The sequence below is a fragment of the Vidua chalybeata genome, chromosome 29 (genome assembly GCF_026979565.1).
Source record: "Vidua chalybeata isolate OUT-0048 chromosome 29, bVidCha1 merged haplotype, whole genome shotgun sequence".
Taxonomy (NCBI): Eukaryota; Metazoa; Chordata; class Aves; order Passeriformes; family Viduidae; genus Vidua; species Vidua chalybeata.
The window spans coordinates 2,870,121-2,896,106 of record NC_071558.1 but is presented as its reverse complement, the minus strand read 5'-3'; the positions used below and the strand labels follow the sequence as shown (position 1 = coordinate 2,896,106).

Sequence of the window (25,986 nt, the reverse complement as noted above, 5' to 3'; positions counted from 1 at the left end):
CACGGAGCCTGCTGTCCCCTCTGATCTCTGCTGTCCCCACTGATCTCTGCTGTCCCCACTGATCTCTGCTGTCCCCACAGATCTCTGCTGTCCCCACTGATCTCTGCTGTCCCCTCTGATCTCTGCTGTCCCCTCTGATCTCTGCTGTCCCCACTGATCTCTACTGTCCCCTCTGCTGTCCCCTCTGATCTCTGCTGTCCCCACTGATCTCTGCTGTCCCCTCTGCTGTCCCCTCTGCTGTCCCCACCGAGCTCTGCTCTCCAGTGCCCAGCACTGGCAGGTCCCAGGATGCAGACAGGAGGGACAAGGACACCTTTGCAGGCTTGGACGTGCTGGTGGCCAGCTGGCCACAGTCCTCTCCTCGCCACAGCCCAGCCTGTCCCGAGGCTGCCGGCGTCACCTGGCTGTCACCCCAGGGCCACCAGGCTACCTTCCTGTGACGTTTCCCCATCACATTCTTGCAGCTTTGGCCGCTGCTTCCTTCCTGTGGCGGGCAGCAGAGGCAGAGCACAGCAGGGCAGCGGTGCTGCCCCACTCTGCCCGTGCCCTGCCCGTGCCCTGCCCGTGCCCTGCCCGTGCCCTGCCCCTGCATCGCTGGCCATGGACACCCAGGGCCCCGCGGGGCCGAGCAGAGGTAGGAGCCTGGGCTGGGGGCTGGGGCTGGGGGCTGGGGTTGGGTTTGCAGCGAGGCCAAGGAGTGAACCCTGAGCAGGGGCTGCTGGACAGGGGGTGCAGGGATGCTCCCCCTGCCCAAAGGCAGCACAAAAGGCACGATAATGGGGTGAAAAGAGGGGGATTGGGGTCCCCTGCCCACAGCAGCCCTTCCAGACAGATCTTACCCTCTCCAAAGGGGGAAGTTCAGCCCGGAAATGTCTCCCCGAGCAAAGCTTTCAGCCCGTGTCAGGACTGATCGGACTCGTTCCCACCTGAGGAGTGCAGGGTTTCAGAGGCACATCCTGCCCCAGGGGGCAAATCCCCCTGAGCTGCCCCACCGAGGCCACGGCGCTGGGATGGGGAGTAGGGATGAGCCCAGCCCCCCTGCCCAGCACCCCCACCCAGCTGGGGGATGCACGGCGGGCTCGGGACAGTGGCATTGTCCCCAGCAGCCTGGCCATGCCTGGGCAGGACCTGACCTGGGCAGGACCTGACCCGAATTCTCCTTCCCAGCACTCCCCGAGCTGGGGATCTTCAGTTTGGGATGTTTTGTTTCTCTTTGTCAACATCTTCCTCACCTTCCCCTGCCTGCAGGGGCGCAGGGCCGGGCTGGGCACTGCCGTGGGTTAAAGGTGGAGCTGGGGTGCCTTTGCTGGATCCCCTTGCTCTCAGACAAGCCCTGACCCACTCCTCTGACTCAGCTTTGCCTCCCAGATCCAACCAGCCCCAGCATCTTCCACCCCCTCCAGCCTCTGCTGGGGATTAAGGTTGTTTTGCTGGGTGTCAGCAGCTCAGGGTCAAGCTCAAGGTCCCTGAGGAAAGCTCAGCCTCTCCCTCCCCTCCCCAGGGCTGACCTGACACACTGGGGACTTCAGAGGGGCTGGAGGATTCACATGCTCTCTCCTCAGCCCCTCCCCACCTACATCACTGTCCCCAGGGCTTTTCTCCTCTGGGGTCCCAAGGTCACTGTCCCTCCCCATCACTCCGGCACAGGGTGCTCTCCCTGGGGAGGATCAGGGTGCTGAGCCTGAGCTTGGGGAGCACAAGGTGAAGGTGAAGCTTCCCCAGGTTGTTGGTGAGAGCAGGGCCTGCGGGGGTGTCTTGGAGCCCCCAGACTCGCCAGTGCTCCCCCCAAAGGGGGCCCCCCTGCCCTGAGCCTTCCCCCCCCCCACTCCCTGGCACAGGGCACTCCATGGATGACGACCGTCCCCTCTTCATCACCTTCAAGCCCTTTGGTGAGGACAGCACAGCCAGAGCCAAGGCAGCACCCAGCACAGCCCCCAGCCAGCCCCAGGGGGCAGAGCAGTCGCCGGGACACCACAGCAGGCATGGCAGGGTAGGGCATGGGGACACGAGGGGGGACACGAGCCCAGCTCGCCCTCCCAGGGCTCCCACGCCCTCAGGGGCCGTGTCCTCACGGGCTGCACTGGGAGCAGAACACCCTCGGTGCGTGTCCTCACCTGAGCTCCAGGTGCTGTCCCCTTCCCTCCAGGTGCCTCCAGGCTTCTGGTCACCTCCACCAGCCCAGTCCCTGCCTGAGGGGGACCCGTGGCCAGAGCGGGTGGCCCTGCGTGCCCTCACCAGGCTGTGGTTTGAGCGGACACAAGCCCAGAGGTTGGGGCCCGAGGGGGAGCTCCCCTCGTGGTTCCACGGCTTCATCAGCCGGAGGTGAGCGAGGGGGAGGCCAGGGCGGGGAACGGGGCCAGTGTCCCCAGCCCTGGGCTCCTAAACAGGGAGCTGGACTCGTGGACCACACAAAGGGCTCAGTGTCCCTTCCCACAGGGAGGCAGAGGAGCTGCTGCAGGATCAGCCCCTGGGCTGCTTCCTGGTCCGCTTCAGCGAGAGCACCGTGGGCTTCGTCCTCTCCTACAGGTGAGGGACCCCGCCCTGGCCGAGGGAGGGGCCGACGAGCTCAGGTCCCCTCCCTGCCGCCGTGCCGTGCCATGCCGTGCCATCTCCCGCCAGGGGCAGGGATCGCTGCCGGCACTTTGTCCTGGACCAGCTGCCGGACGGGCGCTACGTGATCCTGGGGGAGCGCAGCGCCCACGCCGAGCTGGCCGAGCTGCTGCAGCACCACGCCACGGCCCCCGTCGCGCCGTACCGCGAGTTCCTCACCGTGCCCCTGCCGTGCGGACGGGTGAGTCCCGGCCCCCGAGAGCCCCCGAGAGCCCCCGAGAGCCCCCGAGAGCCCCGTTCCGGCTGCACGGACAGGGGGATGTGCCCAAACTGCGGAACACGGCCAAGCATCACGAAAGCCGGGGTTGGAAGCCACCCAGGCTAGCAGGAGCAAGGAGGCAGCACCCGGCTGGGTGTGTGCCCTGACCACGCAGCCGTCCCGGCATCTCTCTGCTCTCGCTGCAGAAAGACGAGCCCCGAGGACGGACACAGCCCCCGGCTGGCAGCGATGCTGCGCATTCCCCACCGAGCCAAGCACCGGCGAAGCTCCCGGAGTGCAGCCCCGTGTCCCTGCAGTCCCCCAGAGTCGAGGGCGGCTCCGCCAGGGAGGTAACAGGGGGCAGAGGGGATGGAGGCGCTTCCCAAGGGCAGGAGCCACACCAGGCGGGGTGGGGGATGCAGTGACACCCACTCCCAGCCCTCACCTCCGTCCCGCCCCATCTCTCCGCCAGGCTCCCGGTGCCCCGCCGCCGTCGCTCCCTGCCAAGAGCAGCTCCCGGGGCGCGGCTCGGGGGCTGCGCAGCCCCTCCAGCAGCGCGGCAGCACCCGAGGCCTCCTATGCCCAGGTGCACAGAGAATCCGCCCGCCCCGAGCCCCCCGAGGCCAAGTACCAGCAGCTCGTGTGTTTCCACGTCTACGCCGAGCCCCGCGAGGAGATCGCCCCCAGCCCCTCCAGCCGCTGCAAGCCCCGGGAGCCCAGCCCCGAGGGAGCCAGCCCCGAGGGACCCATCCCCTTCTATGCCATGGCCCGCGGCTGGAGCCCCCGCGCCGGCCCCGAGGAGAACGTCTACTCCGAGGTGGCGGTGGCCCGGCAGGACGCGCCTGCTCGGCTCCCCACGGCACCCCAAAACGCCTTCTCCACGCTGCCCCCCAAAGGCCGGCCCCACCGCCGCCTCTTCCGCAGTGTTTCCAGCCAGGACTGCAAGAGGAGGCAGCTCTCAGCAGCTCCCAGCACGGAGGGGAAGGACACAGGAGCTTCCAGCACAGGCACACAGGTGGGTCCCCGAGGCAGGGCATTGCTCCAGAGCTCAGCCCCAGCACGAGTGAAGGCTCCTGGAGTCTGAGGGATCAGGGTTTGCTCCACACCAGGAGCACAGGGAACCTGGAATGGTTTGGGTTGGAATGAAGCCCATCCCGTTCCACGCCCTGCCAGGGGCAGGGACACCTTCCATGATGCTCCAAGCCCTGTCCAACCTGGCCTGGAACACTTCCAGGGATGGGGCAAGCACAGCTTCTCTGGGCAACTTGGACCACCCTCACAGAGAAGAATTCCTTCCCAATACCCCACCTGGCAGTGGGAAGCCATTCCTTCCCAATATCCCACGATCCCTGCCCTCTGGCAGTGGGAAGCCATTCCCCCTGTCCTGTCACTCCAGGCCTTTGCAAAGACTGGGTCCCCATCCCGAGCAAAGCCAAGGGCTGGGAGGGTGGAAGACCAACCTTGTGCTGTTTCCTGGCTCTCAAACCCACCCTGTCCCTGAGAATTCCCTAGGTGGTCGTGAACCCTGAGCTGGATGACCCCGTGTACGGCCGGAGCGCGCCCAGGCACCCGCCCGTGGCTGAGAACGTGTACGAGCAGCTGCCCGGGGACTGCCCCTGAGCACAGCTGGGCTCAGGACAGCTCCTGGCTCCCAGGCAGGAGGAACCTCAGCCTCCATCTCACTGCACGAAGCCCTTGGCCCTGGGAGGAGAGGTCCAAGGCTGCTGTTGGCCCCAGCTGGTGATGCCAATCTGCTCCACGGGGAGCTCTTCCAGCTTCCCAGCCCTGCTGGGCAGCGCAGGGGGAGCAGGGTTACCTCACCCATGAACACATTCCAAGAGACTTCTGTTAATAAAACGAGGGGAAAGGGCTGTTACAGGAAGAACAGGGATGAGTTTGGCACAGCTGGGGCATGCAGTTGGATATTAAACTGGCCAGAAACTGGAGTGATGCTATAACTGAACCTCCCCAGCCTGGAGCCAACACTCCAAGCCCTGCCTGCTTGCTCAGGCACAAAACCTGGGGTGACACCACTGTCCCAGGGCTGTCCTGTGGGGCACAAACCTGGGCAAGCCACAGTGGACCTGGCAGTGCCAGTGGTGCTCCCAGGCCAACAGAACAGGGAGCCAGGATGGCCAAAACCCTGGCTTGGAGGGAAAAGGAGGGTTGGGGGACTGTAGCTGTTTTATCTCTGGGAAAATGCACTTCTGACTGTTCACAAACCTGAATTTTGTTGCTTTTAGAGGGCTGAAAGTGGAACAGAAGCCCTTGGAAGTTCCCCTGGTGCTAAACCCAAGCCATTATCCCAATGAGAAATGGAAAGGGGAACCTGGGAGTTCCAGCCCCCACACAGGCTGAGCTCCACGCTGCAAACTCCCCAGGCCAAGAGGGTACCTGGGGGAGGATCTGAGCCCCATGTGATGGAAACTGGGCTGGGTGGGTTCATTTAGAAGAGATTTTACCAAATCTCTTCTGGGAGGATTTCACTGTACATACAAGATATGAATAAATTACTCAACAGTAACTTTATTCTGATCATTCAAATACTCAAAACAGGCTCTGCAAAGTACTAAACATACAGGGAGCTAAACTAAAAATGAGATTAGTTTAAAATGTTCTAAGAAAAGACTTCAGTCATGGGGGTTTGCCTGTTTTTAAGAGGTAACATGGGAGAAAAAACACCTCTTGGGAGTTCTTCTTACCAGAATAACAAATATTGGCCATTTGAGCTGTGGTTACAACAAATAAAACCCAGAGTGGTGGGAATATAAATTAAATAACCAGGCCAGCTCTCTGCTCCCTTTGGCATCACATGCTTTGGGGAACAGCAACGTGATGCCACGGATTTGGATCCATGGATTGGGCCAGCAGAGCTGCACAGGATTTGCAGTCACATCACCTCGACAGAATTCCTTAAATAAAAAAAAAGGTTTGATTTGAAGAAATTAGGGCTGGGCAGTCTCCTCTTCCCAGCCAGGAGGGTAAAGTCAACACTTAATTGAAATAGAATTCATACAAACAAGCTGGGAAAAAAAAAAAAAAAATTAGAGTTGGCAGCTCTCCTCTGTGTCTGCCCAGAGGAAGCTGCAGAGCTCAGTCCCAGGCAGCCACGCTGGGATACTCTGATGAGTCTGAGAACAGCCCGGGGCAGGACAGTAGGCCTTGGGATGGGGGAGAAGGAAAGAGGAGGAAAAAGGAAGGACAATATACATGCACACATGGCTCAGGGTAACCCAAAGCCCTGAGCATGCTGGGCAGGAGAGCCTCCCCTCCACGTGTGGTGCTTCCCCTGGCACAGGCTCTGACCTGCTCTGTCCCCTCAGTGAGGCTCAGCCTGTGGAGCCCAGAGCAAAAACATCCACTTAAAAACCAGGATATCAAAATTATTCTAAATCATTGGCATGAGAGGAGTGCTGGAGCAGCCTGGACACGAGGAAACAGCTGCGAGGACATCTTAAAGGTAAGGACAAAATAAAAATTCCAAAGCCAGGCTTGCCCTTGGAACTCACCGTGTTTTAGAAAGGAAAATGACACCCTCAATGCACAGCAAGTCCAAGAGAGGAGCAAAGTGGGAACTGGGAGTTTATTGAGCCTCTGCTGAAGGGTCTGGTGTCAGGAGGCACAGGCTGTTCCCTCAGGCCAGGAGCTGCAGCCCCACACCCAGCGCGTTCCCCGCGGTGCCTCGGGACCGCCCTTGGCTGACGGGAACCTTCCACGTTACCGTGTACAAGGAGGGAGGGGAAGGATTACAGGTGGAGTTTCAGGACCTGCTTACAATGCCCCTTCTTCCTGCCAGGCCAGGGAGTGCAGTGTCCTCCCAGCCCATGCTGGGGCCTGGCTGATCTCCTGGAGGCCAGCAGACCCCGGACACAGCAGGTCCCCCGGGGCACCAGCCAGAACCAGGACAGGTGTGTCAGAATCCGTACTTGGCTTGAGTCTGCCGTCTGCTCAGCTTGTTCTCTGACCATGTGTTTTTCAGTTCCAGTTCCCTCTCCTTGGCCTGCAGACATGGAGAGGATGCTGTTACCCCTCTGTGTTTCAGTGACTCAGCAGCATCCCAGCCTCCCCTGGCCCTGCTCATGTGGATTAGGGAGCCCTTCAGCCAGAAGCCTCGTTACAGGGGTTTGCACAATCATCCTGACAGAGGCCTGCATCAACTGATGCACAGGCATTTCATTCATGCTGAAAAGCAGCTTCTCTGCAGCCAACCCCGGGGCAGAATCCAGGACAGGGGCCTCAGAACACGCAGGAAGGGCAAAGCAAAGCTGGAAGCTCAGGGCTGGGACACCCTCAGGGCCAGGACTCACCTCTGGCCCCACTGGGTCTCACCAGGACTCTGGGGGTTCTCAGCTGGTCCCCAGCACCCCAGCCTTGTGTTGCCCTGCAATTCTGCCTGGATCAGCTCACACACCACAGGGAGCCACTCACCTGATGGATCAGGTACGTGATCTGGTGTTTTCTCCTTTGCTGTCCTGTGGGCTGATCTCCTTTTTTCTGGAAAGCAGAAAGAGGTGAAGTGTTCAGCCTGGAGAGGTGCTTCCCTGGACAGCAGACCAAGGCAAGGACAGCCATCCCAAGCAGCATTTGTTCCCTATTAAACTGCAGATTCCTTGGGCTGAAGCACTTCCTGGCTGGCCCTCCCCACCCACATGCTGTGTTCTGAGGAACTCTGCTGGTCTCTCCCGTGTCATTATTTACCCTCCCTGGTGACTGCCCAGCACCCAACACAGCTCCAGCTGGGGCTGATTTGGGCACTGAGCAGAGGCTCCAACCACAGCCCTCGCCCTCCACCCACCTTGCTGAATGACTTCATGGTCTTCTCCTCTGTCAAGGACTTGGTCAGCCACTGCTGGGCCCCGCTCAGCTGGTCGTCACCTTTGATGTCCACAAAGTTGATCTCTTCCCTGCCACGATTCCGCTTGCCCTGCAGGCGCTTGAACTGAGGGAGGAGCAGAAGAGCTGGAATTACACCCAACACTGACCTGACACAAGGCAGGGTTTTGATCTTTTGGAGAATTTTGGCGTGCTGTACATTGGAGTTTTAGCAGGAAGGTTATAATTTCGTTTTCCTATGCAGAAAACAGCATTTTCTCCTGCTTCCAGGCAGTGCCCATCCCCTGTGCTGGCACTGCTGAGGCACCTCCAATCCCAGGGTCAGTTTGGGGCCCTTCATGACAAGAAAGGGATTGAGGAGCTGGAGCATGTCCCGAGAAGCAAACCAAGCTGGGGAAGGGGCTGGAGCACCAGAGGGGGCTGAGGGAGCTCAGCCTGGAGAAAAGGAGGCTCAGGGGGGACCCTGTGGCTCTGCACAACTCCCTGCCAGGAGGGGACAGCCAGTGAGCTCTGCTCCCAGGGAACAAGGGACAGGACAAGAGAAAATGGCCTCAAGTTGTGCCAGGGGAAGATGAGGTTGGATATAGGGAAAATTCCTACAGCCAGAGGGTTGTCCAGCCCTGGCACAGGCTGCCCAGCACAGTGGTGAAGTCCCCACCCCCAGAAGGATTGAAATGCCATGTGGATGTGGCACTTGGGGACGTGCTGTAGTGGTGGCCTTGGCAGTGCTGGGTGATGGTCTTGGAGGCCTTTTCCAGCCTCAACAATTGATTCCATTCTGTACTTGTCAGGCCTGCAGACCCAGCTGGAGCAGGAGCCCAGCAGACCGTGGGAAGGACTCCACACGTGTCCACAGCACAGCACGAGGTGCCCTGGAAAAACCACCCAGCCCAAGCCCCTGGAAACCCAGGCTGTGCTGGGGGGCAGGAGCGGGGTCCTGTGTTCTGGCAGAGCTCAAAGGCCAGTTCCACAGGGGGACAGAAAATCAAGTGCCAACCGCTTCGTCGTCGATGAAGGAGGAGTCGGTGCTGCTCTCCTGTGGCGAGGCCTGGGCTGGTTCCACCTCTGGGTAGTACCCGCTGCTGTAGTAATCCTGGCAGGGAAATGGAAACCAGTCTGGCATGAGAGCAATCCTGGAGTGGCACCGAGCCACAGACTGATCCCATCAGAGGGACAAACCAATAAACCTTTGAGGGGCTTTTCACAGAGCTTTTCACACTTTGAGGGGCTGTTCATGAGGGGCTGGAGTGACAGGACAGATGGAATGGCTCCCACTGCCAGAGAGCAGGGTTTGGTGGGATATTGGGAAGGAATTCTTCCTTGTGAGGGTGGAGAGGCCCTGGCACAGGGCGCCCAGAGAAGCTGTGGCTGCCCCATCCCTGGAAGAGTTCAAGGCCAGGTTGGACAGGGCTTGGAGCAACGTGGGACAGTGGAAGGTGTCCCTGCCATGGCAGGGGCTGGGACTGGATGGGCTTTAAGGTCCCTTCCAACCCAAACCAGTCTGGGATTCTATTTATTACAATTCTATTTATTAGAATTTTATGTATTAGAAACAACCTGGGCTCAGACACCAGCTCCAGTGAGCCCTGACTCTGCACCCTCACATCCAGGGCATTTCCACAGGAGTGCAGCTGTCAAACATCTGTCCAGCAAAGAACATCTGCAGCTCTCATGCTGTAGGAATCCCTTTGTGTCCGGTGCTGTGGCTCCCTGGGCCAGACTGCTCAGGCTGGATTCCCTGCCCTGTGCCCCAGGTACCTCACACAGCCTGGATTACCTTCCCAGGTATCTCACACAGCCTGGATTCCCTGCCCAGGTACCTCACACAGCCTGGATTCCCTGCCCTGTGCCCCAGGTACCTCACACAGCCTGGATTACCTTCCCAGGTATCTCACACAGGTTGTATTTCCTGCCCAGGTACCCCACACAGGCTGGATTCCCTGCCCTGTGTCCCATGTACCTCACAAGGGCTGGATTCCCTGCCCAGGTACCTCACACAGCCTGGATTCCGTGCCCAGGTACCTCACACAGCCTGGATTCCCTGCCCTGTGTCCCAGGTACCTCACACAGCCTGGATTCCCTGCCCTGTCTCCCAGGTACCTCACACAGGCTGGATTCCCTGCCCTGTGCCCCAGGTACCTCACACAGGCTGGATTCTCTGCCCAGGTACCTCACAGAGCCTGGATTCCCTGCCCAGGTACCTCACAAGGGCTGGATTCCCTGCCCAGGTACCTCACAGAGCCTGGATTCCCTGCCCAGGTACCTCACAGAGCCTGGATTCCCTGCCCAGGTACCTCACAAGGGCTGGATTCCCTGCCCTGTGTCCCAGGTACCTCACAAGGGCTGCATTCCCTGCCCTGTGCCCCAGGTACCTCACACAGCCTGGATTCCCTGCCCAGGTACCTCACACAGCCTGGATTCCCTGCCCAGGTACCTCACAAGGGCTGCATTCCCTGCCCTGTGTCCCAGGTACCTCACACAGGCTGCATTCCCTGCCCAGGTACCTCACACAGCCTGGATTCCCTGCCCAGGTACCTCACAAGGGCTGCATTCCCAGGAGCAGCCCGTAACCACCTTGAGCTGCTCACTCCAGAACCTGCTCGGAGCCCCTCCCTTCACCTCTGGCCAGCGAACCCACCTGGTAGTAGCCCCCGGGCTCGCTGTAGGCAGGGGGGAACTGGCCATAGGGCTGGCTGCCGTAGTCCTCGCCGGGTTTGGGTGCCCAGCTGTGCTGGGCTCCGCTGGAGCCCGCGCCCGTCTTGAACTCCAGCGGGGCGTTAGCGGCCGCGTCCTGGAACTGGGGCTCTGTCCCGGGAGGAGGCTCCTCCGACCCCCCCGGGCCCGGGTACAGGTAGGGCTGGGTGCCCGCGGCGCCGGGCTCGCTCCTGTCGGACAAGGAGAAGTAGTTCTCTGGCTGCACCTCCTCGTCGCTGTCCTCCTCCTCCTGGGTGATCTGTTTGGTTACCTGCAGCGCCGCGCTCTTGGCCGCGGCTTTGATGGCCGACGGGGACGGAGTCGTGGGCACGGCCGGCTTGGGCACGGCTTTGGATTTGGAGGAGGAGCTGGGGGCCTTGGCGGGCTTGGAGTCGGAGGAGTTTTCTCCTGCTTTCCTGGAGAAGGCGTAGGGCAGGAGTGACCGGTTGGTCTCTTTCACTGTCACGTTTTTGGGCTGAGGAAGCAAAGCGGACAAGCCGGAGCCCTCGCTGCGTCCCTGGTGATGTCCACGCGGGACAAACGGATGACAGAAAAGAAAAGAGGCAGGTTATTCACTTCTCCTGACTCCCTGCCAATTATCCCCCCCAAATCTAACACTTCTTGTGAGTCTCCTGCTGGTGGCCACTCTGAGAATACACAAAAAGCCACAGGGGATTTGAAGGGAATTGTGAATGTTGCAAATATCCGCCCAATTCCCAAATTAACTCCTCTTCAGCCAGGATTTAAATTGGTGAAAGTGCCCTAAAGAAAGGACTTGAAGGCCCACGGGATTTCAGGAATATCCCTAAACCCACCAGGTGATCAGAGTGGATGATTTACACAAATCAGTGTGGACAAATGGATCACAGAAAGAAAAGAGGGAGGTTATTCACTTTTCCTGACTTCCTGACAAAGATCCCCAAAATTCTAACACTTCTTGTGTTAGAATTGGCCACTCTGAATACATTGCACAAAAATCCAGGTGGGTTCTGAAGGGAAATGTGAATGTTGCAAATATCTGCCCAATTCCCAAATTAATGCCTCTTTTGCCAAGATTTAAATTGGTGAAAGTGCCCAAAAGAAAGGGTGGGAGTTCTTAAAATCAGAGGGTTTTAGGAAAGGTGCAAAAGGTAGCGCAATATTTTTATGTTTTATTCCTGGGGGGCAATAAAATGGCAAAAAAAATGATTTATTTCAATGTTTTATTCCTGGGGGCAATAAAAAGGACTTGAAAACCCATGGGATTTTAGGAATATGCCTAAAGCCACGAGGTGATCAGAGTGGATGATTGACACAAGTGAAAGCCCAAGAGTCAAACACTTTTTCCTGTGAAAACTGTGCCCTTGTTATTTACCTGAAGAGTATTTTTTTTCTTTGCTGGTTCATCTTCCTCTGAATCTGACTGAGAGAGAAAACCAGAGCTCAGCACAACTTGAGACGTTAAACTAAAAAAAAGTTATGTTAATAAATCCCAGGAAAATAAACCCAAAGGGAGGGAAGAACTGCAGGTGCACAGCTACAGGTCAGGGCTCTCCTTCAGAGGGACAGACAACAACAGAGTTACTGGAGGGGAAGCACAAACCACACAAAGGATGCAAAATTCACTGCAAGGGTACAGAGGATTGCTCCCAATAATGCTGAATTTGCTAAATGTGCAGTTAAAACTGGTGTGGAAACCTGGTTGGCATCAGAAAAGGCATCTTTATAATTTCATGGCTCCTCAGAGAACTTGGAGGAGGCAACAGGGATTGAGGGCTTGTGCCAGTTTACCTCCACATCATAAACCAGGGAAAGACAAGGAATGTGCATAAATGAAGAGTTGGGAGTGACTGTAAAGCCACGTGTTGGTTTGGGAGAGAGCAGACACTGCAAGTGCCCTGGAGCAGCTCCAGGGGATGAACTACAGCCATGGGAGGGATTTTGAGGAGAAACAGGGAACAACTGAGGATGTCAGCCACAGGCCAAGGGACCTCCAGGAATGCCAAGTGGGAACTGCTCACACCAGCTCCAGTTTAAGGTACTTTTTGTCCCTTCCAAATTCATCAGCTCAACTCTGAGAACGTGCAGATTGTGTGGTCAGAGGCCACACAGCAGAGCACAGAGAGGGGCGAAGCAGGAACAGATCCCTGCTCATTCCAGCTGTCTGGAATCCCACCACGCTGCTGCCAGGAGCTGGACAAAAAGTGGCCGTGAGGGACTGGGATATCCCTCATCCCCCTGGCCCAAAGGCTGAACCTCCAGAGCTCTGGGTCTGCAATTTGCCAGCCTGGGATGGTTGCTGGGAGCAGGAAGGGATGGGGAACCTGTGTGCTCTCCCCCTCTTCCTGTGACCCCCCCAGACACAGCACGGACTTCACCTGGGCTCCCCCAAAGTGCTGCCAGGCCACTACTAATGGACACCGTTGATAAATCCTGTTTATAAATTGGAAATGACCCCAAGCTTCCAGTTCAGCTCTTCCTACAGCCACAAGCGCTCCTGCCACACCAAAACCAGTGAGGTGACCATCACCCCCACAGGACAACAGGCCAGGCTGGGGCACCCTGCTCCAGTGGAAGGTGTCCCTGCCTGTGGGCACTGTGGGTGAGTTCTAAGGGTCTCTTCCAACCCAAACCACTCCAGGACTCCAGGTGCTGGTTTAGAGAAGATATTAGGGGAAAATTCTTCTCTGAGCGTGGGGAGGCCCTGGCACAGGCTGCTCCATCCCTGGAAGTGTCCAAGGCCAGGCTGGATGGGGCTTGGAGCAACCTGGGATGGTGGAAGGTGTCCCTGCCCATGGCAAGGGAGTGGAACTGGACGGGCACTAAGGTCCCTTCCAACCCAAACCATTCCATGATTCTATGCCAGTGCTGTCCCAGAGGAAACGAGCAGTGGGGAGAGGATGAAACCCCATCAGTAGGGATCCCGACTTAAAAACCACATGGAAAGGGACCTGCCTTTCCCTGCTCTCACTGTCTGTCTTCACAAGCCCTGCAAGGCACAGTAATTACAAAAAAAAAAACCCACAAAATGAGAGGGAAATGGTCACCTAAAAGTTTGAAAGCCTTTAGACAAATAAGCAATAAACTCACTGAAAAATCTATCACCTGCACAGGAAACAAAAGATGGTTTAGGGCTACAACGCCCTGCAGCTCGTTAACTTCAGGAATAAGAAAGATGCAGATAAGCTGGGTTTGGCTGCAATGTGATTATAAATAAGGTTTCTACACCAGTTTAGTTCTGCAAAGCGCTTTAGCATTAGGGCGGGCAGGCAGGACAAATCCCCCCGCGGATGACACAACAATAGATGCCGGTACCTCGGTGCGGGAGAGCGAGGGAAGGGACCCGAGCAGGGCGTTTGTTCCATACTCACATCCCCCTTGCGCAGCTCGGGCGCCGCGATCCGCACCGGCTCCGTCCTCTTCTTTGGCTTGGGGAGGCCCAAACCCGCCCCGGGGGAGGCAGCGCGGGGCGGGCAGAGGGGGGCGGCGGCGGCGGCCGCGTTCCTGGGGGGCGGCAGGAGGAGCCCCCTCGGCCGGGGGGACTCCGCGGCCCCGTCCCCGCTGGCGGCCGGCTCCGGGGGGCTCTCAGCCCCGGCCTGGCCCGGCGCGGCGCTGCCGAAGCCGCTCACGGTGGGCAGGGGGCCCATGAGGAACGACGTGGGCGCCGCGGGGGCTCTGGGCGGGGGCAGCGCGGCGAAAAGCCCCCGGGGTGAGGGCTGCTCGGCCGCGGCTGGGGGAGAGTCGGCGGCTTCCTCCTCCTCGCCCGCAGGCTCCTCCGCATCGCTGTCCTCCTCGCTGCTGGCGTAGGCCACGAGGGACATGGCCCCGGGGAGGGCGGCCCTTCGCGGGCAGCAGCCGCTACGCGAGGCCGGGGATCCACCCTCCGCGCTAGGCCGCACCGCCGCCGCGCCCTCAGCGCCCGCAGCGGGGAAGAAGGGGCGGGCGGGGGCGAGGCTACGCCGCCATGGCGGCCCCTCCCCGTGCGGCGGCGGGGCCGCGGAGCGAAGGCAAGGCGACGGCGGCGGCTCCGCGCTCCCGGTAATGGCTGCCGGCAGCGCCCCGCTGCCCGCGCTGCAGCCGCGCAGGACTACAACTCCCGGCGCGCACCGCCAGCAGCGATGTGCCCGCCTCCCTGTGTGCCCCGCCGCGAGGCGCCACGGGAAATGTAGTCTGTGGTGCCACGCGGCGGGAGGCCCGGGCCGGAGCGGGACAAGGCCCGGGCACTGCGGGGATGCGGGAAGGGCCCTGGGGACGGAGCGGGACGGGGACGGGGATGGAGACGAGGAGGCAGAAGGGCCCAAGCCACCCCCTCCAGACCACTCGATTCACTGCCAAACAGAGCCCTGAGCTGGGAGCGCGGCTCCCGGTGCAGCGTCACCGTGGGACACGGACTGCGGGGGCTCTCCTTGCCTTCCATCCTCTCCTCCTGGGATAGTTTGGGGTGGGATCAGCGCTGCGAGCCCCAGCAGAAGCTGCTGGACGGGAGCGCAGGAGCTGCTTTATCCCTCTGGCACTTTGCTGATTTTTGGTTTGACGCCTTTGACCTCCTTCTGGCTCGTTCTGGCCTTAATAAGCAGTGAGCTGGGCTCGAATTTGGGTCCCCAGCACCCAGGGAAGCGATTTGCAGAGCTGCTGTGAAGTACCAGCACAAGTAATTAAAGCAAAATGGAGATCGAGGAGGAGCGTTGGGAACGGTGTGAAATCCAGCCCTGTCCCACCCCTCCTGGCCCGTTCTGGAGGGCTGAGGAGTGTTAAAAATACAGTATTAAAAATAGGCATGGAGGCCTTGGGGAGCCGGAGGGACAGGCACGGGAGGATTCCAGGAGCTGGGACACACGAGTTACGATTTCCCCCAGCCCTTAGACGGCGGTGACCCGTGAGGGCAAAGCCATGCCAGCACAGGGACACTGGGGAGGACAGCGAGGAGGAGGAAGGTGTCCCTGTGGCCGTGGGACGGCGTGGCTCACAGAAAATCCCGTCTGCACCAGGAACCCCTTTCCCTGAGCTTGTGGGTTCCACAGCCACCAGAGGCAGCAAGATTTTGTCTTTGTTGTGACACGCACGAAGAGCGAACCCCCATCGCAGGGGCTGAACCCCAAAAAGCCTTCTCCTTCAAAAGCCCTCTCCTTTCAGGGCTCCACCAAACCGCTCTACAGAGCCAAAGGATTTCTACAAAACCCAAAATGCAGATGGGGATTTTTGTGGACGTCGCTTCCCCAGCAAAACGCCGCTCGCGCTCAGAGCCGTCCTTTGGGCTGGAGGTGCCCTTAAAACATCGTCCTGGGGCTTGGTTGGGATCTCCCTGGCAGATTTTATCCACTCCATCCTAAGTGTCCTTCCTGAGTGTCAGTGTTTAGGATTTAGGAGAGGGAAATGGGGGATTCCCTGAGAAGCACAGAGGGGTTCAACCACGCCAAGCTCTAACACGAGGCAGCCCTCATCCTCCTGCCGAGGAAAATCAGCAAGGACTGAGGCAGGGAGAGGAGGGACCCAGCTTAAACGAGGTCTGGCTCCTGCTGTGGAGAAACGGGGAGGAATCCTTGTTTCCCTCGGCCTTTGTCCATTTTGCCATAGCAGGTGGAGATTCCTTGAGTCTGGTCTCACCCCCAGAACAGCAGTGGGATCCTGCTGTCAGCCCTGACCCCGTGGATTATTTATTTGTGTTACTTTGCAGCTTGTTAGGAGAAATTAAGCCAAGGAAAACACAGGGGGGTGGAAAGAAAAGAGCCCAGCCCAGGAACCCCGAGTGCCAGCCCAGGGTGGAGGTTCTGGCTTTACAAACGATTTAATCTGTGTTTAACCCCAGCTTTAACCTGGGGACAGCAGCAGCCAGGTTTGGTCTGAAGTGAGGACTAAGGTGACAATTTATTTAATCCCCTGGTGGCTTTGTCACCCTGCAACCCCACGCTGAGGCTGGCTAGGGCCAAAAACCTCCAGAGATTCTTCCAGGGATTTTCATCTGCCCTGAGCAATCCCAGCAGCTCCAGCCCAGGCTCTGCAGTTTCTAAGGAAAAATTCTTTTTTTCTGCTGGGGGTGAACGGGGCAGCTTGGCCGAGGGGACCCTGCGTGGGCACCAAATGCTCACAATCCTCGATTTTCTCTCTTTTCAAAGGCTCTTCTATCACGTATTCAGCTGCAGCCAGGATGTGGAGTTTTAGGGATGCTGCTACACCGGGTTTACATCATTTTATGCTGGTTTTAGACTGGTTTTGCACTGTGTTACATGGTTTCACCATGCATGTTGTCTTACAGCAAATTTGACATAGCTTTACACTGGTTTTGTACTGTCTCACGTAGCTTTTGCACTGTTTTGCATTGGTTTAAAACCAGTTTTTGCACTGCTTTACACGATTTTATGCCAGTTTTGCACGGTTTTACAGGGGTTTGCACCATTTTGGTGCTGTTTTACACTGCTTATGAAATGTGTTACACCCGTTTTTCATGGTTTCACATTATAGTTTTCCACCGTTTTACATTTTTTACATATATTTATACAAATTTTGCACTGTTTTACACAATTTTATGCCAGTTTTACACTGTTTTACATGTTTTTTACAGTTTTGGTGCTGTTTTACACTGCTTATGCACTGTTTTACACATTATAGTTTTGCAGTGTTTGACATGTTTTTTACATAATTTTTGGTGTTTTTTTATACTGGTTGTGCACTGTTTTACACCTGTTTTTCACATTATAGTTTTGCACTGTTTGACACGTTTCTCACACCATTTTTTGTGCTTTTTTACACTGGTTGTGCACTGTTTTACACATTATAGTTGTGCACTGTTTGACACATTTCTCACACTGTTTTTGGTGCTGTTTTACACTGGTTATTCCCGTTTTTCACATGATAGTTGTGCACTGTTTGACACATTTCTCACACTATTTTTGGTGCTGTTTTACACTGGTTATTCCCCTGTTTTTCACGTGATAGTTGTGCACTGTTTGACACATTTCTCACACTGTTTTTGGTGCTGTTTTACACTGGTTATTCCCGTTTTTCACATGATAGTTGTGCACTGTTTGACACATTTCTCACACTATTTTTGGTGCTGTTTTACACTGGTTGTGCACTGTTTTACACCTGTTTTTCACATGATAGTTGTGCACTGTTTGACACATTTCTCACACTATTTTTGGTGCTGTTTTACACTGGTTATTCCCCTGTTTTTCACGTGATAGTTGTGCACTGTTTGACACATTTCTCACACTGTTTTTGGTGCTGCTTTACACTGGTTATTCCCGTTTTTCACATGATAGTTGTGCACTGTTTGACACGTTTCTCACACTATTTTGGTGCTGTTTTACACTGGTTGTGCACTGTTTTACACCTGTTTTTCACATGATAGTTGTGCACTGTTTGACACGTTTCTCACACTATTTTGGTGCTGTTTTACACTGGTTATTCCCCTGTTTTTCACGTGATAGTTGTGCACTGTTTGACACATTTCTCACACTGTTTTTGGTGCTGCTTTACACTGGTTATTCCCGTTTTTCACATGATAGTTGTGCACTGTTTGACACGTTTCTCACACTATTTTGGTGCTGTTTTACACTGGTTGTGCACTGTTTTACACCTGTTTTTCACATGATAGTTGTGCACTGTTTGACACGTTTCTCACACTATTTTGGTGCTGTTTTACACTGGTTATTCCCCTGTTTTTCACATGATAGTTGTGCACTGTTTGACACATTTCTCACACTGTTTTTGGTGCTGCTTTACACTGGTTATTCCCGTTTTTCACATGATAGTTGTGCACTGTTTGACACGTTTCTCACACTATTTTGGTGCTGTTTTACACTGGTTGTGCACTGTTTTACACCTGTTTTTCACATGATAGTTGTGCACTGTTTGACACGTTTCTCACACTATTTTGGTGCTGTTTTACACTGGTTATTCCCCTGTTTTTCACATGATAGTTGTGCACTGTTTGACACATTTCTCACACTATTTTGGTGCTGTTTTACACTGGTTGTGCACTGTTTTACACCTGTTTTTCACATGATAGTTGTGCACTGTTTGACACGTTTCTCACACTATTTTGGTGCTGTTTTACACTGGTTATTCCCCTGTTTTTCACATGATAGTTGTGCACTGTTTGACACGTTTCTCACACTATTTTGGTGCTGTTTTACACTGGTTGTGCACTGTTTTACACCTGTTTTTCACATGATAGTTTTGCACTGTTTGACACGTTTCTCACACTATTTTTGGTGCTGTTTTACACTGGTTATTCCCCTGTTTTTCACATGATAGTTGTGCACTGTTTGACACATTTCTCACACTATTTTGGTGCTGTTTTACACTGGTTGTGCACTGTTTTACACCTGTTTTTCACATGATAGTTGTGCACTGTTTGACACGTTTCTCACACCATCTTTGGTGCTGCTTTACGCCGGTTGTGCACGCCTTTACGCCCCTTTCCCGCTGTTTTACACCAATTTTTCCCCGCTCTAACACCCACTTCGCACCGATTCTCCGCCTCTGGTGTCACTCCCTGTCCCATCCACACCCCCACCTGCAGCCGGGCACATTTTGGGTTTTTTGTTTTGTTTTTTTTTTTTGGGGGGGGGGTGCCGGGAGCGCGCACGGCCCCGTGGGCGGGCGGTGCGTGTGCGCGCCCAGGCAGCGCCCGCGAGCTCCGAGCGCATCCACCGGCAGCGGCGGCAGGAGGAGGAGGAGGAGGAGGAGGAGGAGGAGGAGGAGGAGGAGGAGGAGGAGGAGGAAGGGGAAGGGTGGTTGGGGGGGGTGGGGGGGGTGGCGGAGGGAGGGAGCAATTGAATTTCAAACACAAACAACCGCATGGGGCTCGGGCCCTCCGCCGCTGCGCCGCGCCGCCGCCGCTGACCCCGGCTCGGCTCCGGGGGGGGGGGGCAGAGCAGCCGCTGCCTCCGCGCCTCCCCCTTCGGATTAGGGGGGGGTTTTTTGTTTTTTTTTTTTTTTTTGGTTGTTGTTGCTGTTTTTTTGGGGGGTGGTTTGGTTTTTTTTGGTTTTTTTTGGTTTTTTTGTTTGTGGTTTTTTTTTTTTTTGCCTAGTCTGCCTGCCTCGCCGGGTTTTGCCTCCCAAACTTCATCCCTAACCCCCTCCTCCCCTCCCCCACCCCCTCCCCACCCCCCCCCCCCACTCCCCCCCCCACCGCCGCTCGCTCCCCCGGTCCCGGGAGGAGCCGCCAGCCAAGATGTCCCGGTCCAACCGGCAGAAGGAATACAAATGCGGGGACCTGGTTTTCGCCAAGATGAAGGGTTACCCGCACTGGCCTGCCCGGGTAAGGAGCCGGGCAGGGGGTGGGGGGGCGATGGGACCCTCCGGTGCCCCCCCCGGTGCTCTCCCCGGTGCTCCCCGTTGCATAACGCGGGCGGCCGAGGTGCCCCGGGGGATGGGGGGAGGGGGCGCACCGGGGTCAGGCTGCCCCCGGGTACCGGCGGGGGGGGTGTGTCCGCACCGGGGTCAGCCTTCAGTCGCCCCCGGTCCCCTTCCTCCGGGGCCGGGGTCCAACTTTGCCGGCACCTTATGTAAGGCCGGGCCCGGCGGACTCGGGGGTTATCGGGTGCCGAGGCTTGGGGAGGCGCTTTCGGGACATTTCCCTGCGCTTGGGGTGGATTTTATGTGTTGGAAACAACGTCCCGGGCTCCCCCGGGCCCCTTTTTTTTTTGTGCTGTTTATTCATTTCTCTCCCCGGGGTGGGGGGGGTCACGGGTGCAGACCGCGTGGCTTCTGGCACCGCGTGGGAGTGGGGACCCCCCCCTTGTGCCGGCCGGTGACACGAGGCTGGGCCAGCCCGGGGCGAGCCCTTCCCCGGGGTGACCCCCCCCCAGCCCCCGGTACCGCGGGGGTCTCCTTTCCTCGCCCCGCTCCATTGCGAGACCCCGCGGAGGGGCCGCGCCTCTCCCGCTCCGCTCCGCTGATGATCTGGGGGAGCCCGGGGGGTGGGGGGCGTGTTCCAGCCGTACCCCCCGCCCTGAGCTCGCCGGCAGGTCCCCGAGCGTGTCCCCCGGCTCTCGGTGGCCTTACCTCTCGCCACGGGTGCCAGAGAGGTGGCAGCGCTCGCCGGGAGTTTGGCTTTAGAAAATCGATAGAATTATTGAGGACTTAGGACCGGGGGAAGCGGGCGGCCGAGCATACGGGGAGGGAGGGGGGGTGGTCGAGGCCCCACCGTGTGCTGACCCCCGGAGGGTCCCGGGCTCCCTGGCGGGGTCCGTGCCATGAGCCCGGGACCCCCGGGATGAACCCAAAGCCATCAGGGCCGGGGGCCGTGGGCAGCTCTGGCTGCACAACACGGCGCTGGTTATTTTTAAGCGGTTGATGATGCAGTTTAAAATTTCCTTGGAGTGTTCCCCCCACACACACACACACACGCACACTCCCCTCCCGGCCTTGCTGCAAAAGGGCACCGGGGCTGCCTGGAAACCCCAAATTGAGCGGAAAAAAAGGGAGGAATGGGGCGATGGGCTTTAAAGGCCGAGGATCCCCCCCGTCCCCCCCCATCCCCTCCTCCTTTGCCCTCCCGGATTTGAATAACTTTTGTTTGGTTTGTCGGGTTCTGGCGGGCAGGCCGGGAGGGGGTTGGGAGCCGCTCGGATTTGGCACTGGCCTCCCAACGCGCATTTGAAAGCGGCTTTGCGAGGAGGAGCCAGAGGGATCCCTGGGAGCCCGGCGCCTGCTTCCAGCACCGCCTGCCTTCCCTCCGGGGGAAAGCGATGCTCCCCCGGCCCCCAGCCCGGGCCCGCTGCCCCATCCTCCTCCAGCCATCCAAAAGCCGCCGGCTCGGGTGCCGTTCCGGGGTGATGCCAGGTCGGGGCTCGCAAAGCCTCGTGTCGGGCTCAGCTCCCGGGGACCGAATTAGCGCCAGGCCCGCTCGGGTTTCACGCCCCACTCGTCTCCTGGCGCCTGGTTTCGCCACCACCATCGCGGCAGGAGCGTTTTGGGGTGCCGGGGCGGGCAGGGAATAGGTTTTTCCCCCCGTCTGGAAGCAGCAGGGGGGTTGGGCTCCCCAAGCCCGGGGGTTGATCCGGGGTGGGGGGGTTGGAGCGCAGCCCTCCCCACCGTGACTAATCAGGCAGGGCTCGCCCGTGACTAATCAGGTGCTGTGATGAAACGTTACCCGGCCACGCGTGGCGTTTGCTGGGATATTTGTTTCCAGCCAGGTGTGGCTGGAGCGGGGGGATGCGGGGAAGAAATGGATGTGGGAGCTGGCGGCGCCGCGGGGGAGGGGTTGTTGCCCTGACCCATTCCCTGGGGACGGCACCTGGGAATGTGCCATCGACACATCCCCCAACACCGGCAGCTCGGTGGAAACCTCTCCCTGAGAGGGGCAGCGTTAAACAGGGGGGGAAACTGAGGCACGAGAGCGGGGAGATGATTCGCTGGCACCTGGAGGATGATGCTTGTCTTCCATTTTCCCCTCGCCCCTTCTCTGCGGGGTCCCTTATGCCGGACCCTCGTTGTCACCTGGCCCTTGGTGCTGTGCTGTGGCCAGATCTGCAGCCCCTCTTCCGTACAGAGCTCTGGGGGGGGGGGGCACGGCACCCGCGGGATCCTGGCAGCACTGACATCCCCCTTCCCGAGCATCTCCTCTTGCCACGGGGTCAGGATCCTGCTGGCCGTTCCCTCTGGAGCAGACCCCGGGGAATTTGGTGCCGGGATGGGGCCCAGTGATGGCCCCAGGGCTGGGGAGTGCGTGGGGGCACCCATGGGACTCAAGGGTGCCACAGGACCCCCACCCAAGTGCGTGTGCCCCCGCCACGTACTTCGTCGACCGTGTGTGACCCACACGAGTTAATTCCATTAATTAATTCCTCTTCCCGACAGCCAGGTCCTCGCTGCCAGCCTTGACCTGCAGCGGGGAAACTGAGGCAGCGAGGGGGCTGCTCCCAGCCCCCATGGCCAGTGCAGGGCAGGCTGCATCAGCCGTGCTCCGTGGAGCAGTTGCAAAGGTGAAGAGCAGAGGTTGGGGGCAGAGTCCAGAGCGGGGGGTACGTGCCCGTCCCTCCCCTGCCACGCTCCAGAGCTTCCCCTCCCGGGGGACCTGTCCCAGCCCATTTTCAGAGCCCCCCCCAGCCCCCGGGTGCAATCCCTGGGCAAGGCCGGGCTGTGACACCAGTGCCATTCGCCGGAGCTGGCGTGGGGACAGAAATGGGCACCGTGGACTTTACCCTGGCGCTGCAGCCCTGCCACTGCCCAGCGAGCGACGGGGACGGACAGACAGACAGACACGGGCCGTGACGGTGCCGCTGGGCCCCCCCCCCCCCCCCCCCGTGGGGCAGCGCAGGGTTTTTGGGAGGGTTTGCAGCCGTCTGCACTATCGCTGTCACCCCAGCGGGGTGTCACCCGCCTGCCCCGTGTCCCCGCAGCCCGGTCCCCGCCTGGCCCTGCCGATAGAGCCGCTGGGTCCCCTTGGGGTGCAGGAGGGGGTGATAAAGGGCTGGTGCTGGCAGGGGTGGGCTGTGCAGGGGGTCCCACTGGCAGGGGGATCCCAGCTGTCCCCTGCAGCCCCTCAGTTCCACAGTGCCGCAGGGCAGCCATCGCTGGAGCTGCTGCCCGTGCCTCTTCCCCCTTTCCTTGGGGAAGGAGATTTGGAAACTTGCTGGGGGATCTCCGTCGGGGCCCTGGCGCTGCCGGGGGCGGTGGGGTGGCTCTCCAAGCCTGGTGGGGAAGGGTCTGGGTTCCATGTCCCTGCCTGAGGGGCCCTAGGGCTGATGGGGACTTTGGCACTTTGTCCCAGGAGTGACCTGCAGGAACGTGGCCTGGGGGAAGCAGCTGGGCTGGGCTGGGCCGGGCTGGGCTGGGCTGGGCCGGGCTGGGCCGGGCTGGGCCGGGCTGGGCTGGGCCGGGCTGGGCTGGGCCGGGCTGGGCCGGGCTGGGCTGGGCTGGGCTGGGCTGGTGGCCGCCCCTCTGAGTCACATCATCCCCTCCTCCACCTTCGGTGCCACGCAGGGATGGAGCTGCTGCTCCCGGCTGCCACCATGGGCCAGGGTCCCGCTGGGGACTGGTGCGAGGGCCAGGCTGGCCTTTGCTCTGCTGGGGACTGTCCCTGCTCCTGGAATGTCCCCGTGCCTGTGAGGAACAGCGGCACTGGGGCGTGACCGTGCCAGCAGCCCCAGGGCACTGGGTGGGAGCACTTCGATCCTGAAACACCCCCTGGATCGGGCCTGCGTGCCCCAAACCACGTTTGGGCAGTGGGGATGGCACAAAGGCACATCCCACCCAGGGGAGGGACTTCACACCGACCCTCCAGCACATCCTGGTGCCCCTCTCAGTGCCCCCTCCCCTCTGGGGCTGTGCCAGCATTGCCCCTCAGCACAGGGACAAGTGTTAGCCCCACTGACACTAAACCGGGAGAAACTCTTGGCCAGGGCCACCCCGTCACAACACCCCGGCCCTGCTGGCTGGGGAAACTGAGGCTGGGCAAGCCGTGGGGGTCACGGTGGCTGAGGAAAGGTTGTGACATGAGTCAGCAGAGTGCTGGGAGCGGGACCTGGCATCCCGAGCGTCCCCGCTGGCACCTTCCAGCCCGGTGACGTGCCTGGCGCCTGCCCCGAGACCCCCACCCGCATCCTCCTTCAGCTCCTTCCACCTCCCTTTGAGGTTTTCTCAGGGAATTTATGGCTGCTGGCTGCAGGGGGGGTTATTTTTAGATGCTATAAAAAGCAGCCGGAGTTGCTTTCGCTCCCTTCCCGCTTGGCGCCTCGGGATTATTCGCGCTCGGTGGAGCAGCACCTGCCCGTGGGCTTGGCACCGGCTGCTGCTTGACCCCGCCGCCCTCGCCAGGCTGGCCCCTTGTCCGGTGACCCCGTTTTGGCCGGGGTGTCCCCCCAGGCACCCCGACCCCATTGCTGGCCCGGGCTGGGGGCGCCGCCTGAATTTGCTGAGTGTGTCTGAGCTGGTCTAGACTAGAGCTTAAGCGGGGAGGGGGTGGGAGAAGGGGAGCCCTGCTGGCCCCCACACCAGTGGGGGCACGAGCACTCCTTCTGCTGACCACTTCTTGCCAGCGCTGTCTCCACACAGCGCGGGAATTGCCAAGGACTTTCCCTTTCCTGAGCCGTGCCCGTCGACAGGACACTGGAGGGGGTGGGGGGATGTCCTGGGGTCCGAGGAGCCCCAGGGGTCTCTGCCCTCTCCTGTCACCCTGTCCTGTGTGTCACACAGATCGATGAGATGCCAGAAGCTGCAGTCAAATCCGCCTCCAATAAGTACCAAGTCTTCTTCTTCGGGACCCACGAGACGTGAGTGGGAGCTGGGGCCCACAGGGCGGGTGGTGCCAGTGGGTTTGGGAGGGGCGAGATCCCCCCCCCCCCCTGCTCCCACCCCTGACTGATTTCCCCCGGCACAGGGCATTCCTGGGGCCCAAAGACCTCTTCCCCTACGAGGAGTGCAAGGAGAAGTTTGGAAAACCCAACAAGCGGAAAGGGTTCAGCGAAGGTTTGTGGGAGATCGAGAACAACCCCACGGTCAAAGCCTCCGGTTACCAGGTGGGTCACGAGCTGGGGAGGGAGGGGGGCTCCACCCCACCTCCCCCCCCACCATTCCTCCTTCCTGGGTGCCCTCTGTGAACCCCCCCCGTGCCCACAGCCCACCCAGAAGAAGAGCTGCCCCGAGGCGGCCGAGCGGGAGCCGGAGGGCGACGGGGACAAGAAGGGCAACGCTGAGGGCAGCAGCGACGAGGAGGGGAAGCTGGTGATCGACGAGCAGTCCAAGGAGAAGAACGAGAAAGGCGGCATCAAGAGGAAAGCGGAGGATGCTCTGGAGGTACTGGGTGGGCTGGGCAGGGGGATGGGGGGGTGCTGGGGACAGGGGCTGGGCTCAGCTGAGCTTCCCCCGGCCAGGATTCCCCCAAACGCCCCAAGGATGCGGAGGGGCAGGAAGGGGACAAGAAGGTGGACAACGAAGAGGCCCCCAAGGAGGAGCCCAAAGCCAACCCGGGCGAAGGGGAGAAGAACAGCGACGCCGCTGACACACCGGACACCCACGAGGCCAAGGAGGAGGTCAGAGACCACAAGGAGAGGTGAGGTGACCCCTGTCCCCACAGCCTGGGGTTTTGGGGGCGTCCCTGGCACCACAGGGGTCTCACTGAGAGCCTTGTTGGCCCCCCCCACAGCCTGTAGTGGCTTCCCTGGCGAGCTGATCCTTCCCCCTGTGGCTCCTGGGTGCCGCCCCACGCCGGCTCGTCGCTCGCGTCCGGAGCTCCGGACAAGAGGAACCACCCCAAAAGGAAATTTCCAAAAGAAAAAAAAAACAAAAAACCTACAAAAAAAAAAAAAGAGGAATGCAGAGCAGCCCGGTACTGACCCCGAGCGCTCCGTGCCTGCCCTGCCGTGGGCGCACGCTTTGTATTGGTGATTCCTCGGGGCTGAGCAGTTGATTTGAAATAAAAAGCGAATCTTGCCTTTTTAAAAGCGCCTGTGGGCCCTGGGTTAGCGCCTGGACCCCCCTGCATGGGTGGTTTTGGGACCCTTTGGGCTGCCACGGCAGCTCTGGGGTGGGGGGAGTGAGCACATGGGCCAGGGGGAGAGACGGGGCTGGGGCAGGGAAGGGTTTTGGAGAGGAGCTAAAATAGGAATTAGAGAATCATAGAAAGCCCTGAGCTGGACGGGACACAGAAGGAAGAACTCTTAATCCTGGCCCTGCACATGACACCTCAAAATCCCAACATCCAAGAGCACTGTCTGAACTCT

General features: G+C 59.1%; 4 protein-coding genes across 6 annotated transcripts; 3 read left to right on the top strand and 1 right to left on the bottom strand.

Annotated features, from left to right (window-relative positions):
* The first annotated feature begins 551 nt into the window (after window positions 1–551).
* SH2D2A (SH2 domain containing 2A) lies at window positions 552–5,246 on the top strand. Its single transcript, XM_053967006.1, has 8 exons — window positions 552–634; window positions 1,839–1,990; window positions 2,147–2,322; window positions 2,437–2,526; window positions 2,620–2,791; window positions 3,016–3,159; window positions 3,282–3,824; window positions 4,322–5,246. Exons 1-8 carry the CDS (start codon window positions 601–603, stop codon window positions 4,427–4,429), a joined length of 1,419 nt encoding a protein of 472 aa, XP_053822981.1. The 5' UTR covers window positions 552–600; the 3' UTR covers window positions 4,430–5,246.
* A 69-nt stretch (window positions 5,247–5,315) lies between these two features.
* PRCC (proline rich mitotic checkpoint control factor) lies at window positions 5,316–14,399 on the bottom strand. Of its 2 annotated transcripts, XM_053966990.1 has the most exons (7): window positions 13,687–14,397; window positions 11,691–11,738; window positions 10,281–10,853; window positions 8,640–8,735; window positions 7,605–7,748; window positions 7,238–7,303; window positions 5,316–6,809 (listed from the first exon to the last, which is right to left on the bottom strand). In XM_053966990.1, exons 1-7 carry the CDS (start codon window positions 14,134–14,136, stop codon window positions 6,723–6,725), a joined length of 1,464 nt encoding a protein of 487 aa, XP_053822965.1. In that variant the 5' UTR covers window positions 14,137–14,397; the 3' UTR covers window positions 5,316–6,722. The 2 variants fall into 2 exon arrangements, with proteins under 2 accessions (XP_053822965.1, XP_053822966.1); XM_053966991.1 differs by lacking the exon at window positions 8,640–8,735 and having other exon boundaries at window positions 13,687–14,399.
* HDGF (heparin binding growth factor) lies at window positions 13,924–25,707 on the top strand. 2 transcript variants are annotated; one of them, XM_053967072.1, is made up of 6 exons: window positions 13,924–13,945; window positions 24,461–24,537; window positions 24,645–24,783; window positions 24,884–25,060; window positions 25,138–25,316; window positions 25,410–25,707. In XM_053967072.1, the coding sequence occupies exons 2-6, from the start codon at window positions 24,470–24,472 to the stop codon at window positions 25,414–25,416; spliced, it is 570 nt and encodes a 189-aa protein (XP_053823047.1). In that variant the 5' UTR covers window positions 13,924–13,945; window positions 24,461–24,469; the 3' UTR covers window positions 25,417–25,707. The 2 variants fall into 2 exon arrangements, with proteins under 2 accessions (XP_053823047.1, XP_053823046.1); XM_053967071.1 differs by lacking the exon at window positions 13,924–13,945 and adding an exon at window positions 19,427–19,580.
* Window positions 19,591–23,057, top strand: LOC128801252 (uncharacterized). The gene is made up of 2 exons (XM_053967039.1): window positions 19,591–21,106; window positions 22,124–23,057. Exons 1-2 carry the CDS (start codon window positions 21,013–21,015, stop codon window positions 22,993–22,995), a joined length of 966 nt encoding a protein of 321 aa, XP_053823014.1. The 5' UTR covers window positions 19,591–21,012; the 3' UTR covers window positions 22,996–23,057.
* Window positions 25,708–25,986: the final 279 nt, after the last annotated feature.

Bases quoted from the DNA above. Each gene is read 5' to 3' on its own strand.
- SH2D2A (XM_053967006.1), top strand. From the start codon at position 601: ATGGACACCCAGGGCCCCGCGGGGCCGAGCAGAG. The intron at 635-1,838 runs GTAGGAGCCTGG...TCCCTGGCACAG, and splicing joins CCCCGCGGGGCCGAGCAGAG to GGCACTCCATGGATGACGAC. The intron at 3,160-3,281 runs GTAACAGGGGGC...TCTCTCCGCCAG, and splicing joins AGGGCGGCTCCGCCAGGGAG to GCTCCCGGTGCCCCGCCGCC.
- PRCC (XM_053966990.1), bottom strand. From the start codon at position 14,136: ATGTCCCTCGTGGCCTACGCCAGCAGCGAGGAGGACAGCGATGCGGAG. The intron at 8,736-10,280 runs GTGGGTTCGCTG...TTTCCCTGCCAG, and splicing joins AGCCCGGGGGCTACTACCAG to GATTACTACAGCAGCGGGTA. The intron at 6,810-7,237 runs GTGAGTGGCTCC...CCATGTCTGCAG, and splicing joins TCACGTACCTGATCCATCAG to GCCAAGGAGAGGGAACTGGA.
- HDGF (XM_053967071.1), top strand. From the start codon at position 19,494: ATGTCCCGGTCCAACCGGCAGAAGGAATACAAATGCGGGGACCTGGTT. The intron at 24,784-24,883 runs GTGGGTCACGAG...CCGTGCCCACAG, and splicing joins TCAAAGCCTCCGGTTACCAG to CCCACCCAGAAGAAGAGCTG. The intron at 25,061-25,137 runs GTACTGGGTGGG...TCCCCCGGCCAG, and splicing joins AAGCGGAGGATGCTCTGGAG to GATTCCCCCAAACGCCCCAA.
- LOC128801252 (XM_053967039.1), top strand. From the start codon at position 21,013: ATGCTCCCCCGGCCCCCAGCCCGGGCCCGCTGCCCCATCCTCCTCCAG. The intron at 21,107-22,123 runs GTCGGGGCTCGC...TCTTCCCGACAG, and splicing joins CCGTTCCGGGGTGATGCCAG to CCAGGTCCTCGCTGCCAGCC.